This window comes from Myotis daubentonii, chromosome 15 (genome assembly GCF_963259705.1).
Source record: "Myotis daubentonii chromosome 15, mMyoDau2.1, whole genome shotgun sequence".
NCBI lineage: Eukaryota > Metazoa > Chordata > Mammalia > Chiroptera > Vespertilionidae > Myotis > Myotis daubentonii.
The window spans coordinates 35315823-35332464 of NC_081854.1; the positions used below are offsets into that span (position 1 = coordinate 35315823).

Genomic DNA, 16642 nt, shown 5'->3' on the forward strand with positions numbered 1-16642 from the left:
ATGCCCCACCAGTTCTGCCGTGTCTCTGGATGGGGCAGGTGTGCGTGTATGCACAGCTACACTTGGCTTGTTCTGTTCCCTCTCAAAGCAGCGCAGCTCCTCTCTGCTCAGCTGCATCCTCCAGCTCTGCACATGCAGCCCTGTGTGCATGCCCTACTGCTTTAATTGTCCACCCTTAGAGCAGGGTCTGGGCGGGACTACTCTGCATGCCTGTTTCTCAATGACCTACTGATTCTGCTTTTTCTCCAGGTGGGGCAGCCTTTCATGCAGACAGCAGGACCCTACTCACTCTGCCTGGGGCAGCCCTGTGTATGGGCACTGCAAAGTTTTGCTAGGTCTCTGTGGACAGGGGGAGTCCCTTGTGTGTGAAGCCCAGTGGGTATAAGAAGCAGCACCCCACTGTACCCACTGAATCAATTTCCTGGTGGGGAGCCAACTTTGTATGCATCCTATGGTGCCTTCCTCTTTCTGTTGGATCTAGCTCCAGGAGGGGTAGCTGGGGCCTGCAGGTCAGCCAGAGAACCTGGGTGGAGCTCCCACCCATTGTGTTGTTTTCTTAGCTCCCAGAGAGCTGTCATGGTACCCCAATCTTCTCTATGTGGTCCGTTTCTCTTGCTTGTGTAGAAGCTGTAAGAGGAACTATTCTAAACACAGATGTACATTTTGATGTGTTCTTGGAAAGAGGCAAGCTCAGCGTCCACCTACACCACCATCCTGGGCCTGCCTCTCCGACTTGAAAGCTTTTTACTTGCATTTTATCTACTGATTCTCAGGACAAGCAATAATCAAATTAGGGCACTCCCACTATTTCATCATTCAGGTTTTGGTTTGATGATTATTCTTATTTCTCTTAGAGAACCTTTTACTATTAGTTGGTTTATAACCTGTGAATAGTATCTATCGAATCAATTGCTTTCCACTGCTGAAGAGAGGAAATTGGCATGCTTACACAACCCTGTTCACCATTTCTCCCCTTAATTTGGTAAAACTGCTTTATTTCTACACTGGCATGGTGTATAGTGTGTGTTCCATTTTATAACCATAATTCTCCCACAAAGGGAGGCTTGGTTATATTTTTCTGACATTTATACAGCACAGATAAAAGAGAATATTATAAGGAACACTTGTATAACCATTACCTAGGTCTCATCATTAACCTTTTACTATACTTTATCACCTTTCTCCACCCCTCAAACTATCACATGTGTGTGTGTATTTCAAAGTAAGATGAAGACATCTGTACACTTCCCCCTGAATATGTCAGCATGCATCTCATTAACTGCTCAATATTTACTTACTGTGTTCTTTTTCTGGTATAAAATTGATACACACAATGAAATGCACAGTTTTTTAAAAAATAAAACAAAAAAAAAACACGTTCCATTCTCACCACCCTTTTACTGACTTTTTCTGTTGATATCTTGGCTGGTAAATGTGCCTTCTTTGTTCTCTTCAATATGAACTCCTGGGACATATAATCCCTGAACTGTGCATGTTTGAATGCATCCGCCCTTTAATTTTATGCCTGAGTGACAGTGAGTGGGTTTAAAACTCCTGAGTCCTAGTCTTCTCCCTGGAGGATTCTGGGGCATTGTTCTCCGGGAACACTGCAGTCGAGAAGTTTTCTGACCTATTTACCCTTTACACAGGTGATGGGGATTTGGTGTTGGTTTGTTTGCTTGGTGATTTTTGCCTGGATCCCCCAGACTCCTTGCAATCTAGCTTAGTGCTTCCCCAACTTTAAGGAAGGTGTGAACCACGTGTGGGTCTTATTAAAATGCAGATCCTGAGTCAGGAGGGCTGGAGTACAGCCTGAGATCCTGACTCTCCCGGCTGCTCTGTGGACAGTGGGGAAGAAGGCAGTCTCTGCTCACAGACTGTTAGAATGTACTGGAATCTGCGTGCTCCATGGTGTCTGGGAGGCTGCCAGGCAGCCCCGTGCCCTCACGAACATGGTTCCAAGCAAAGTGGGGCTGCTGCTCTCAGCATGTGCCTCCGGATTTGGAGAAGCGGGCTCTGTCCCCTCTGCCACCAGCTCCGTGTACCTCCCCTCACTGCCCAGGTCTCGTGGTTACAAGCAGCCCTTCACGTATACTGGGAATTGGGACTGAAAGGTGTTTGCCAGTTTCACCAAAAATAGGGTTTGTTTCTAGTTGTGTCACAGAGGAAAGGGAACTAGAGACTTCTTTTCAAGTAAGAGCAGTGTGTTGGCTTAGGGAGAGTAGAGGAGGCCTGGACAGCTGGGAGAACACAGGGTTTGAGGTCAGACGTTCCTAGGTTTGGATCCAGCTGCGGTCTTACAGGTGAGTGACCTTGAGCAAGTTCATTAACATCTCTAGGCCCCCAAGTGTTCCTATTTAAAAAGCGGAGGTGATAAAACCTCTCACTGGGCTGCTATGAGGATTAAAGGGGAAAGAGTTTAAGGCACCTCACACAATAAATGATGTTTTCCTTCCTTCCTGAGCTCCAGCTGGCTTAAAAGCTTAAGCACATCCCTAATGACAGTGGGCAAAGTTTATTTTTGAGTTCAGAAGGCCCCCAGTGCCTTCTGCACAAAGGGGTTGTTCACTGTATTTCATTTTCTCCATGAATATGGATGTGCCAGGCATTGTCAGAAGCTGGAGCGTCACAGTTTCCATCCTCCTTGAAGTTGTATTCTTTGTTTTTTAAATCTCCAAGCTAAGCCATAGCATTTTCTAGATGACTCGACACAGTGTGGTGGCAGGTAAGAAGGGTTCATCAGCTCTGACCTCCCCAAGGCACGGGGAGGGGCTGCGGTGGGCCTGTCCCTTAGCCTTCCTGGGGACATGAGTAACAGCAGGGGGAGTCCACATGCAGGGTGGACATTTACCATAAAAAGGAATTGGTCCTAAGCCTTATTTATTTTAAAAGCGGCAGATTACAAAGTTAAGAACTGTACCTAAATTGCTGGGTTTAATGTAGTGGGCAAGTTAACCAAGAGGGGTTGCACAGCATCAGGCCTCTGGGACTTAGCATTTGTTATCCTTATTAGAGTAAATTAGGAAAGCAGGATATTTCTAAAGTACTAAAAAGCAGGCAGTTTAAACATTTCTCAGGTTCTTGTTTAATCTACTCATTTGCTTAGGAATTTGTTCCTTGACGATAATAAGATGGGCAGCCTCAGTCTAGCTCAGTTTTCTCAAGTGCCATCCTGGGATCCATCTGAGGAGCTGGCTAAACAGGCAGATTCCTTGGGCTCAGGGACCTGCGTGTTCTAACCAGAGTCCCCAGTGATGGAAATGATCAGACTTATCATCTAAGAAATGTAGGGAATATCCAATATGTTCTACGTTTGGGGGTGGGGGGAAGACCCCCAGGAAACAGGACCAAAAGTTTCCAAAAAACATCGAGGAAAGAATGCTTAGAAAACAGGGAAACAGTGACCTCATGAGGAATCCAGAAGGATCTAGATGATCTAATGTCTCAAATACTTAGAAAGGGGAAGAAGGGAATTCAACATCAAGTGAGGGTCTGTTTAGCAACATTCCACATAAAATCCGGCAGGAAAGTGAAATAGAGAAACTATCCAGGAAGTGGCACCAAGCTCATCTGCCCCAAATCTCCTCCTGCTTGGAGCTGTGGGACTCATTCTCCTGATTCCCAACAGCTGGTCACATGACCCATCCTGGTCCCAGGCAAATAGAAAATGCCCCTTCTCAAAGTATAAGGGGTTTTGTGTTTTGTTCAGCATGGAAGAAAGTTACAATTGGGAAAAAAAAAAACCATCAACCATCCCATGGAAGAGGCAAGTAGAGCCCTGAAGCTTCAGCAATTTGCCCAGCTGACTCGGCAGAGGCAGACCTATGACCTACGATGGTAATTCACTCCACTGCTGAGGCCTGCTCCTTCCCGGCCAGGGAGCGGGTGGGAAGCCCAACCAGATGCTAGCCCCTGGCTGAGGACAGGCATCAGCTTCCAACCTTCCCAAATGAAATCAAACCACAGTGCCAGGTGGAAAATCAACTCGCAGTCCAACTTCGTCACCTTCCCCGTGCCTGTGCTGGATGAGGGCCCGGGCGTGTGCCAGCCCACGGGAACTACTATGAGATCAGCTGCCTAAGCCCCCTAATCGGTTTTGCAGTGACTTCAGAAAAACCAGGAAAAATGCGTTTTCATTCTTTTTAATCCAGCAGCACAGACCACAGAACAATGCTAGCCCAAACCGAACCCCTTAATGAGAAGCCGCTTACCTGACTTGATTCCTTTAATGGGGTAAGTAGCATGCGCGAGAAAGTTGGGGTCGCTGAACATATCTTCCTCGTACACCACAAAGCGCAGAAACGCCAGGTTTGGGTCATAGATTTCAAATGTCACCTTCTCCTGCGTTGAAGCCCAAACAGGGCTTAGGCCATTGTCATCTGGAAGGTGATCAAAGCTTATTAAAGGCGCCATTTGGGAAACCATCTTTACATTCATCGGCTGGGCTTTGAATCTCCTTAGCAACTGTGTAAATATGCAGCTAAGAAAATAGGAATAATCTTGTTTCCATTAGCAATTGTGGTAAAGCGGTTGTCACAGGCCTGAGTAAGGTGGGGGGAGACCCCTTTATACAGCTCCCATCTCAACTCCCCAGGATGCGGAAGGGAATGGAGGCCAGAGCAGAGAAGGAACAGGGGGGTCAGGCTGACCCAAAAAACAAGTTTCACTGGCTAGCGTGTGAGCTGCCACTGAGCCACCTTTCACCAGGAGCAGTGACCCCAGGCCCAGTTCACAGTGTCTTCCTGGCTTAAAGTGGAAGCACAAGCATTTCCTAGGCCTCCCTGCCCTCTGTGGGTCAGGTATCACATCCTGTGTCTCTGCTCCTGTCCTGGGCTAAGGAGATGGGGGGGGGGGGGGCGGGGAGGGACTGTGGCACAGAGCAAGGGCCCTGCCGCCTGAGTTACAGGCAGAGCATCGCAGCACGGGGCACAATCGACTATTTAATCACGTGCTCCTCTGTTTCCCCTCCCTGAGCTGGACCACAGTGAGCAAAAGGGACGAAGGAGAAGACACGGCCAAGCAAAGTGCCTTACAAACCCCCCAACATGTGACTCAACTCGCTTGAAGTTTAAGGGAAGGATGTTCCCAGGCGACTTACTCACAACCGTCGTCTTAAACTTGTTGTTGTCATATTCGGCTCCACATATTTCCACCTCCACAAAGGGACATGCAATACTTCGTCCGAGCTTGGGGAGATGGCGAGCCCCGAGAACCTAGGATACCACAGGTGAGTGCGGGAATTCTCCCAGACCCGTCCTGGGAAGAGCTAACAAGATCTGCATGGGTGGGCTGGCAGGGAGCTCAGGTGGGTTCTAGCGTCAGACCACATGAGTTTGAACCAGCCTCCATTTCTTCACTGGAGAAGTCCTGACAACCTTGTCAAGTGGATCCCACCACTGTTTCCTTCTCGTGGATGAGAAGATGGGGGTGGATTCCTACAGCTGTTAGGACAGGGGTGGGGAACCTTTTCTCTGCCAAGGCCCATTTGGATACTTATAACATCATTCACGGGCCTTACAAAATTATCAACTTAAAAATTAGCCTGCTATATGTGATCAAACATTTCATTAACTACCCCCTAATGCCTTGGCAGGGCCAGATGTTCCCCACCCCTGTGTTAAGGTGAGCTGGGAGCAGAACGCCCAGGCCATCAGAATCAACAGGAGGACCTCACCTGAGCACAGAACACATCCACCTGTGCCCAGGTGCACACCCACAGAGAGAGCGTTGAATCACTTGATTCTTGGCTCCCAGAAAAGGATGGGAGAGTGTGTGTGGTTTTCTTTTAAAGACCTTTGGTTGCAAAAACTTCATTTTTTCCTCTCAATCTTATGAGAAATGCAACTTTTTTTCTACCTTGCATAGTTTCCAAAGGAAGAAAAAACAAAAATTCTCACAAAGAGACAACACATTCTCTGAAAGTTGAGTCTCTTGAGTTTTAAAAAGCTTTCACCCTTAAATATGGCCACTGTGGGGACAACGCTCCCCTCCGTAAAGACCAAAGGTCCGTTTTCCCACATGCTTTCTTTTCCTGGCCAGAATCTGGCCTCGCTGGGACCCAGGAGATGCCCTCCTGAACCCTGTAAGAGCTGGATTCATGCCTAGCCCCACAGGTGACATGGGTAAGGTGTCCAAAATGGATTTGAGAGGGTCTCCCTTCCTCCCCAGGGGTGCACTGTAATTCAGATCCTCAAACCATGTCTGGGTGGTGATGGTTTAAACCAAATGAGAGGAGTCGCTAGGCCCTGATTCCCTGGGCGAGGAAGGAGAGTGCGGCCTTACCTTGACCGTCAAGGTCATCAGAATCTTCCTCTGGGACTCGGGCGGCATGGGGTCGTACTTCTCCGTCCTCATGCTCTCGGGCTGCAGGACGTAGCCGGTCCTCCCGTTGAGTGAAAACAAGGCCTGGTTCATCTGCATGTATTTGTCTGGGAAGGAGAGGGCACTGCTGATGGAAGTCGGGCAGGAAAAGGCTGGCCTCCTGGGCCCGGACGTGCCAGGTGGGGAATGATTTGCTCATTTTTCCAAAACTAATTAAGCCAGTTGTTAAGATATCTAAACTCAAAATATGGAAACACCTTTCCGAGTATGAAACATTAAAAAAAAAAAGAGATAATTTAAAACTACTCAAAGCTAAATATGTCTACGTAGGAAAAAATTTCCACAAAAGTTAAGACGTGCTGTAGAAAGAAAAATCCTAACTCAAATATAGGGTGTCCCCCAAAAAATGTATACACACTTTGAATAATTATTCATTCCAATGGGTTAAATCTGAAAAGAAAGAAACAAACATCAACTGAGCTATCAGAAAAAAGTGTGTACATTTTTTTGGACACCCTGTCCTTATAAAGTTAACCTAAGAGCTCTGATCCATGTGAGCTATAAATACCTACACCCCATTAGAACAGCTGGGTCAGAAGCGTGAACAGTTTGTAGAAGCGAAAAAGCAAGTGTTTCCTAAATACATGAGAAACTGGCTCCTGTGACTCCTAAGAGCAGAACCAATAAGGGAAGCTTCAATGACAGGTGACGGCAGTTTTCATCTATCACTCAGGTGGGCGGAGATTGGAAAGTGTGATAAAACTAAGTTGGTGGAGTTGTGCCAGAGGATGTATTCAAATGCGTTACCAGTTCGCAATCGCACGCACCATCTCTAGGGAGGCGTGTGGCCGAGTGTCTCAGCTCAGGCGCCACTGGATACAGGTGTTCAGTGGTTGTCCTCAGGGCCAAGTTGATCAAAATGCTAGTGATGTTTGACGCTCCCTGCCTGTCTGAGAATTGTCTGGCAGATGCAGCGCCGCATCTGTGACGCGATGCTCACAGAAGGTTACAGAAGGCAGTGCCATCTGGAATAGCAAAGGATGGGGAGTACCCTAAATGTGCCTCAGCGGGGGGCGGGGGGGGGGGCGGCTGAATAAATGATGGTTCTAGTCAGTGGAATCCTACACAGGCATAAAAGCATAGAGAGGACACTACTGACGAACAGATCCCCAAAAGAGGCTTAACCAACACCTAAAGTGCAGAACACTGTAATTTATGCTGCCATTTGTGTAAAGGAGTTGTGCATGCAGGTTTTTCCCAGCATGTAGTCCTCAGAGATGCACCAGGAAGGGAGGAGAGCGCTGAAAAAAGTCACTGAACACCTTGATCCACTGTGCCTGGAGCTGATGCAACTTCTGAGCTTTTTAATTACATGAGCTAATGCAGTTCCTTTCTCTCTCAATCCAGGCTAACTCAGTGTTGCCACTTTCATCACGGAACCTGCCAAATACAAGTGCCTAGTGTCAGGCGTGCTCATCAGTTCCCTCAATCACTCTATTCAACTGATGGCCCTCACCCTAACCCTACCATGCTGGTTGAACCCATTCCTCAGACAGATCACATGTTCTGGACACCACAGCCCACCAGTGGCCCCAGCAGACTGCCTGGACTGACACCGCCATCACCTTAGATTTAGTGGCCACAAGAAGCCCCCCTGTACCTCCAGTCTGGAAATTGAGTGCCACCATCTGGGAGCCGCACAGCCAGAGGCGGAAGGGGTCGTAGTTGGAGGAGTCCACCCGCTGTCCCTTCGGGTAAACACGCGTCAGGCCCTTCTGATTGTATTTCAGGAGCTCGATGGGTTTCTGTCTGACGACGCTGTCGGCCTTCGTCTCCACAAAGGAACGGATCTCTCGGAAGTCGGGATTCTCTGCAGACAGCGACAGAGGCACCGTTATTTTGTGTCTCCTGCATTTCCTTCATGCAAAGGCTTATAAAATGAAACCAGGAATCTCTGGGACAAGACGCGCACGTGGTTCTGATGCTATTGCCATAATTGGGACTGCTATGGGCTCCTGCGCTTCCGGGAGCCTAGCTATTAAAGGTGCCAAGTGTTCCCCCAACCTTTTCATCTTGGTTGTTTTCTTTTTAAAATTACCAGCAGCCTTGCACAAGGAAACACAAAAATGGTACAATTATAGAAAGGGGGAATGGCCTCAGGGATCAGCACGTAGCAGGAGGTCTTAGGAGTGGCTTCCTCGTCAAAGGTGATGTAGATACAGGCAAGTAAACCAAGCCTCTTGGTGGAGGGAGAATGGAGTGCCCACAGGAAGAGCTGAGAAAGAGGAGGGGGCAATGAATGGGCGGAGAGGGATGGGAATATGTGAACAATTCTTTGTTGGATGAAGCTTTGCTACTTCATATCCAGCTGTGGTGGGACAGCCCATAAACCTGCGGAGTGGAGGTGCCTCCCAGTGACCATTAACTCAGGGGTTTAGTACTGTTTCTCTGGTCCCTGGTCCTGGAATCACAAGTTCTTGAGATCAAAGAAAGGGGGAAGAGAACGTGAATGGGATCATTCTAAGATCAAAGAATTGGCTACTTTAGAGAATTTGGTAGAAGAGCCATTTTTTTAATCCTGTACTGTATACTAGCCCCCACAGATCCTGATCCCTGGAACCTGTGAATATGCAGCCTTTTATGGCAAAAGGGACTTTGCAGATATAATTAAATTAAGGAGCTTGCCATGGGGAGGTTATCTGCGCCCTCGATGTAACCCAGGGTCCTTGTAATAGGGACATATTTTTACTACATAGAAGAGAAGGCCATGTGACTGAGAGGCAGATTGGAATGATGCAGCCACTAGCTAAGGAATGCTGGCAGCCACCAGAAGCTGGAAGAGGCAAGGAACATACTCTCCCCTGGAGGCAGTGGCTGAAATCTGCCCACACCTTGATTTCAGCCTAGAGATATTGACTGTAGACTTCTGGCTTCCAGGAGGCCAGAGGGTATAAATATATGTTGTTTCCAGCCACCACATTTGTAGTTAACAGTAGAAAACTAACAACCTTCCCTCCGAGAGGGTTTTCCTCCTCAAGCTATCAGACGGGCCTGTCACGAGCACCATGGTCCTAAGGACTAATCCAGGGGAAGCGCCACCGAGAGCAGTTCAGAACGAGCAGGAACCACACTCACTGTGCCCTCTAACAACACCAGACTCAAAGAGGAAACGCGTTTTCACCGTGTCCGGAGGCAGTCAGGGGAGGCAGTACCTAGATTGTCTTTGGTCTTGCTGGTTGGTTTGCAGTAGACGACCAGGTCCGAGAGCTCGATGGCGATCGACTGGTTCTTCTCCCAGTATTTCATGTTGTTCTCCTGTTGGGGGCCACCTGTCTTTAGTGTCAGACCTCAAGCCAGCACCCGCGAAATCCCATCGCCCCAGCTCACCTGGCATGCCTTCCTCTCCTCTGCTTCCCCTCTCGCTCCTCTTGGCCCTCCTGCATGCTCAGATCTTTGACACGGTTGAATGTTTTCCTTGCCCCTGCCCCTCCTCTCTTTCCTTCCTCTTCCTGCCGAAATTCTTGACCAAGCTGTTTCCACCCAGGATTGGTGTCTGTCACCACACCACTCTCTTTAACCCTCTGCTCCCGGCGTCCTGGCCTGTCCCTTCCCCTAAAACCACTGTTACAGCTCGTCCAATTCTAGTTCTCCAAGCCCATGACCTCATGTCCTCCTGGGCTCTGTAGACCACAGCATCCTTCTTATAACTTGCTGAACCCTTCACCCTTCTCCTCTGAGGCTGAGGAAGTGTGCACAGCCTCCTCCTGCCTCTTATTTCTCAAATGCCACAGAGGTCATATCCCAGGTCCCCTGAATCACAGCAGTGACCTCCTAGCTCAGTGATGGCGAACCTATGACACCTCTGACATGCGAACTCATTTTTTTGGTTGATTTTTCTTTGTTAAATGGCATTTAAATATATAAAATATCAAAAATATAAATCTTTGTTTTACTATGGTTGCAAATATCAAAGTTTCTATTTGTGACACGGCACCAGAGTTAAGTTAGGGTTTTTCAAAATGCTGACATGCTGAGCTCAAAAGGTTCGCCATCACTGTCCTAGCTCCTCACCCTGCAGCTCCCGTCCTCCCTCCTTTGCATTTCATCAGTTCCCTCCTCCTGGACCCTACCCAGATCATTCCTTCTCCAGGAAGCCTTCCTGGATTACTCCAGCCAGGACTAGAAAAGGATATTGCCTTCCTCAAGTCTCCCAGAGTGCTCACCATTTCACCCACACTTGGCCTTGCTCAGCCTTAAACACTGTCCCTTGTCCGACTGTCCTGCAGTGATGCCATTCATCACTATTGCCCAGACCCTGTTTCCCCACTGAGACATGTCCCTTGCGAGCAGCACCCTGTGGGGAACAAGTGTTCAGGTGGCAGGTAGTGAGGGGGCTACACAACACAGTGGTAATGACAGTGGAAACAAATCAACAAATCAGAGACATGGGTTTGAAAGTGGTCCCTGCTATTTATTAGCTGGGTCAACAGGGCAAGTCACAGACTCTCTCTGCACCTCAGTTTCCTCAACTGTAAAATAAGGCTAAGATGAGTACTCTACTCTTAGAGAATTAGACAAGGAGGACTTGGCACTCCTCCAGGCTTGTAGGGCCACTCAGAAATGTCCCCCAGGCAAAGGACAGAAAAAGTCCACTCTCTACACAAGCGGGTGTGGGACCCGATTTCTTCAACCCATAAGCACCCACATAAATCCTGGGGCCAAAGTGGACCTTGGCAATGACCAGCAAACAAGCCTTTTATATGAGCCCCAGCAGTGACCACATCACCAGGGCAGATTAGAACGTGACTGTAAGCCTCCAAAATTTGTTCTAGCTCACCTATGCATGCCTAACTTTCACCAGCCCTTTCCACACTTTCTGAATGCAAGCCATAATGGTAGGGCTGTTGTAGGTGGGATGGGCCAGAATCAGTGGCAAAGATGCCAGCCACATAGTTGATAGCAAAATGCCATGAGGAAAACAGAAGCCTTACTTGTTTTCGGACTTCAGGTGTTTTCTCCTGAACCCTGTATCAACGTGGCTTTGTATTCTGGGTGGTTTCACCATGGGGTTGTTTGGAGACAGAAAACCCCAGCAACAACACAGTTCACCTCTAATGACAACGGAATTGCTTTAAATGTGTGTGTGGGAGGGTCATACCTCTGGTGAATTATAGAACTTTGGCCCCACGAAGCACAGAGCAATGACAAGCTATGGGCTTCACGTTTTCCAACCTTAGCAGAAGACATATTAGTTTAAGATGAAATACCAGTTGCTTCCTCCAAATCTTATAATTATTCTTAAAAAATGGCAGAATTTGCCCGCCAGGCCATCTCAGAATATGAAGTCACAACACAGTGCATGGGCCAGGCTTTGGAAACTCACTAACCAGATGGATCTTAGTGACTGGTCTTGTGCCGGGGACTGTGTGAAATTACAGGTCCCTGAGCACGTTCTTATGGGCAGGCACAATGGGGAAGCCTCGGTGAGGAGCTCCCAGCAGTGAGCTGAGAGCTCACCTCACCTTGGTCTCCCAAAGGCAGGATGGGGCCTCCTTCCTGTTCCCGCACCGGCTCTTCTTACAGCTGGTTGTGCCCAGAGCAAGACTCCGTCAATTCCAGAAACTCCTGCTTTTTTTTTTAACCTTCATATGTAATAAGACTTTAAAAAGCTTTTCTCGTGAAATCTTAGCAGTTGTAAAAACCAATTAAAGAGGAATGTAGATCAAAGACAGAGAACAGCAGCCTTGAACAGCCAGGCTTAATTTCTGAAGCCTTATGCAGGAGAGGAGAGAAAGGGGCAGAGAACCTTTGAGTGAAGTCACAGTTTCCTCCATGAATAGCGGTCGAGAGCCAGCATGCACAGGGAGGAGGAGGGTGCCATCGCCATGCCTATACCGCTGAGCCCCCACTCAGACCACTTTCAGGGGAGGTTTGGGTGCCTCAGAATAAAGTCTACAGCAAACAGTTGCTAAGGGCTTCGTCGCTGGTGTTTTTCTCCATTCTCAGCTTTAGTGGCCCAGAATCACAAATACTAGAACATGCTTAGGAGGGTCACAGGCTGGCAAATGGTGCCACTCAGCTCATGATGACAACCATTCAACTGGCAATGAGAACACACCTGGAAGAAGGTAGGGGGAAATGATCTTTCAAATGAACCTTGGTACAGTGGCGCCCCCCTGTGCCTCGGAGCTGTTCTACATTGAAGGCCCGGAGGCAAAGGAGATGCCCTGACCAGGAAAGATGGGAACTTGCTGACCACAGCTCATCATAAGTGACTGGTGATGGTGTGACAAGACTTGGGAAGAATGAGGACTCATATGTGAGGCCTCTGACTAGACTCTGGGACAGGAAAGATGACAGGTCCTACCAGCTCTCTGTAGAAAGTCTTCTTAGTAAGAGGACATCACCTTAGGGTGTTGAAAGGGTGAGTCAAGGTGACCAGAGACTGGCCAAGTGTGAGGTCCCCCAGGGGGAAGGAAAGACCCGGCTGCTGCCGCCTCCTCCCAGAACACTGAAGGAGAAAGACCCATCAACAGTAACCAGAGGTCACAAGGGCCCAAGAGATCCTGAGAAGACTTTAAAACCATTCCTTTGGGTCAAGACCTGTCTTAGAAGACGTGTGTGTATGGGAAACCCTAAAATTTCTTCCCAGTTCTACGGCCACAGGAGAGAGCAGACGGCACCTTACACCTCCCCATACCCTCCTGGTGTGACGACAATGTGGCGATTAAATACCATTGTGAGCTGAGCACTTGCTGTACCAGCCTAGCACTTCCCACGCTTCATCTCCTTTCATCTTTGGCTCCTCATTTTGCAAACAAGGAAACTGAGGCCCAGAGGAGTTTAGTGACTTGCCCAGGGACCAGCCCTGCCAGGATGCAAACTCCAGTCTGCCTGGAACTACCCCTCCTGCTCTTCCCCAGCACCCTTCTCAAAACGCTTCCAGCCCAACACTAAGCTCCGGGCAGGATCACCCTGGAAAGCCCACGCCCATCTAGAGTGGAAGGTCTTCCACAACACAAACTTCCGGAGGGAAAGAATGGGTCCTGCCAGTTACATTTCCCCAGGGCCACTGCGGGTCCGGGGAGGCGAGCTCAGGGCACGCTTGCTGTAGGAGGGGTCCCGCCTGCTTTGAACAACGTTTAGAGACAAGAAAACACTCACAATAAGGAAGGCAAAACTTTCTTGTCAAGATATGGCCCCAAACATCAAGAGTCACTGCGCACACTCTGACTTCTGAAGGTCTGAACTAGCTCCAGCTTCCAGGGGACCTCCAATATCCCTTCCTCTTCAAAATGATTGGCGCTCCTATTGTCCGAACCCACCCCATCGCCCCCCTGAATTCTGTGTGGCCCCTGGGCCTGCACCTCCTGTTGCCGAGACCCACCCACCTCGCAGCAGAGCACACCAGGCCCACCCGAGCCCAGCTGAGCCGAGGGCCTACCTTGGTGTCGATCTTCCAGGTGATCTGCCGGATGCTCTGGAACCACTCGAAGAGCTCCTCCACCCGGTCTGTGGCGAACTCCACTGGCGGGTCACCCTGCTTCTTGGGCTCCAGGATGAAGACGAAGGGCTTCTGGTTTTTCCCGTGCGGGGCTTTCACTTTGTGAGAGAATAACATAAGCCCTGGTCAGCCTGTTGAGAGCCACGAAGACCAGACTGCACGCTGCCCGAGCCACTTGTGTCACGAACCCAAATGCCACTGCGTGGGCAGTGCTGACGGGGACGTCGGCTTTGGGCCAGGCAGGGTCTGCCCTCCACACGTGACTGCTCAAGCTATGCAGCAGCCTCAGCTGTGTTCTCCAAGAAGACAGACCCACGTCCTAAGCCCTGGTACCTAGGAATGGGAACGCAGTTGGAAACAGGGTCTTTGCAGATGTACTTAAGGATCTCAGGATGAGGCCATCCTGGAGTCATCTAAGTGCCGGTGCCCTTACCAGAGAAAGAAGAGGGGAACTTGAGACACAGACACAGGGATGGCGGCCACTAAAGACAGAGGCAGCGACTGGAGTGATGCAGCCACAAGCCAAGGGACACCGAGGGTGGCCAGCAGCCACCACGAGGTGGGAGGGAAGCATGGAACAGATTCTCTCTGCAGAGAAAGTGTTTTTAGGTAAAAAAAAGAAGGCCACGAGAGGATAAAGTATCTGCCACGTAACATCAGTCGCTAAGATCTCTGGGCTTGTATATGCCAGGCAGTATTCTAAGCAGATTACACGCACTGTATCTTATTCCACCTTTAGCACGACCTTCTGGGGTGCCACTCCTGTCATGCCCATTTTACAGGAGAGGAAACAGACACACGCTGAGGGGAAGTGACGCACGAACGGTCACACAGCCAGTCACGGCCAAGCTGGGGCTCGAATCAGACCTGGCTTCAAGGCTCCTACTCGTCACCACTCAGCCACGTGCCTGCGCTCTGCAAACACGGGGCAGACGATACACAGAGCAACACAAGTGAGTCTCAGCTCATCCACGAACTTGCCTGGGGACCTCGGGCAGGGCTTGTGGTCACCTAGGGGCCTGGTTTCTCACCTGTTAACTGGAACCAAGAATCCCTCTCTTACCTACCCTCTCAGGTTGCTGTCAAGAGAAAAACAGACGAACAGGTAATAAATGGAGAAAGCAAAGAGCTGACACTAGAAGCAGAAAGTTCCTGGCACTGTTGTTATCTGCGGCTTAGGACCCTGCTCAGGCCTCTCCAGCAAACGTACTGGGGGGAACAGGCCCAGGCTAATGCACGGATGGACTGACGGAGCTGTGGAAACACGGCGGCTCAGCGAGGAGCGCTGCGTGGGCTTCCTGCCCAGAGTGTTCTCACTGCCTCTGTCCCTTCGTGTGGAAGCTGCTACGTCCCCACTGAAAAGCGGGCCTGGTCAGGCTCAGATGTGCTGAAGGCTCGGAGGATGAGACTACCACTGGCACCGTTGTATGCACCTGTGTGTGGGGGCCATGCATTCACATCTCCCCTTGCACCAGACTCCAAGGTGGGCAGGCCAGGTTTGCTCATGCCCAGCTGGGCAGCCAGCAAGTGGAGGTTCAGAGGGAAGTGACAGGTCCAGGGTCTCATAGCAACTGAGAGGCTGAGCTGGGCTTCCAACCGGACACTCCTAACTCCATGCTCAATCACAGCCGGGCCAACAGCCCAGCTCCTCTTAAAATAGCATCCAGGCAGATCTCTGAAATGATGATGTTTGGAATAACAACATTAAACATGCATCTAGCACTTGCTCTGCACCAGACCCTGTGTTAGCACTTGACAGTTATTAACAGCAGACATAACACTGCAATCAGCAACCAGCCTGGCCCAATACTCAACATGAGCATCCAAGTCAAGGCTAGAAGGACCCAGCCAGAGCCGCCTCCCTGCAGGGGGTGGTTCTGAGGCCAGACTGGAGGATTTGGGTGGGAATCCAGGCTAAGACCATGTGTGAACGTACCAACGTTATAGGTGTTGAGATCCAATATTCCTTTGCAAAGAGACCCTAAGGGATTGTCTTCAATAATCTGTGAAGAAATAAGACATAACTCACGTTAGCCTTAACAGGTATAATCACAAAAGACAACCTGTTTCCAAAGCACACCATTTAGCGGAGACACTGCCGGTGGAACTGTTTAAAATGCATTTTCATTACCGGATACGTCCAAGGGGAGAGAGCTAACTAATGAAGCATGTTACTGATAGGGACTCAGCAGTGAGCAGGTGCCCGCAGGTGCGGCGATTCATTTTCCAATCTGTAAAAATGTGCCTTGTGAATTCTAGAACAGGTTTTGAAGCGTTTCCATAGATCTGATTTCAAAAACATCCCAGACCCTTTATTCTGACATTATTATGAAATGGGACTATCTGGTCTCTTAAAGCACAACTCAAGAACCTTCTGTGGCCGTAACCAGTTTGGCTCAGTGGATAGAGCGTCGGCCTGCGGACTGAAAGGTCCCAGGTTCGATTCCAGTCAAGGGCATGTACCTTGGTTGTGGGCACATCCCAGTAGGGGGTGTGCAGGAGGCAGCTGATCGATATTTCTCTCATTGATGTTTCCAACTCTCTATCCCTCTCTTTTCCTCTCTGTAAAAAATCAATAAAATGTATTTTTTTTTTAAAAAAAAAGAACCTTCTGTGACTATCCCTGTCCTGTGGGAGCAACATCCATGCTGTCATCTGACTTTAAGGCTTTCTAGGAGCCTCGATCAGCCTTCCAGCTCTACCTCCCACTGTAGATCTGAACCATCCCAGGGTCCAGGTGAGATACGGAACGCCTTGTCTTAGGAGAGCTGGCAGAACTGTGCATCTGCCCATTGCCTGTAAACCCCCATTCCTAAT

The 16642-nt window shown here is 49.3% G+C and overlaps 1 protein-coding gene across 2 annotated transcripts in view; it reads right to left on the reverse strand.

Annotated features, from left to right (window-relative positions):
* PLCG2 (phospholipase C gamma 2) overlaps positions 1-16642 on the reverse strand; it is a 138447-nt gene that overhangs the window by 20787 nt on the left and 101018 nt on the right. For both annotated transcript variants that reach the window (XM_059667292.1, XM_059667291.1), the window contains exons 24-30: positions 15762-15828; positions 13766-13923; positions 9534-9636; positions 7982-8191; positions 6283-6428; positions 5099-5213; positions 4212-4379 (exon numbers count right to left, since the gene is read on the reverse strand). In XM_059667292.1, the coding sequence (XP_059523275.1) occupies positions 4212-4379; positions 5099-5213; positions 6283-6428; positions 7982-8191; positions 9534-9636; positions 13766-13923; positions 15762-15828 (967 nt within the window). The remainder of the gene's footprint in view (positions 1-4211; positions 4380-5098; positions 5214-6282; positions 6429-7981; positions 8192-9533; positions 9637-13765; positions 13924-15761; positions 15829-16642) is intronic.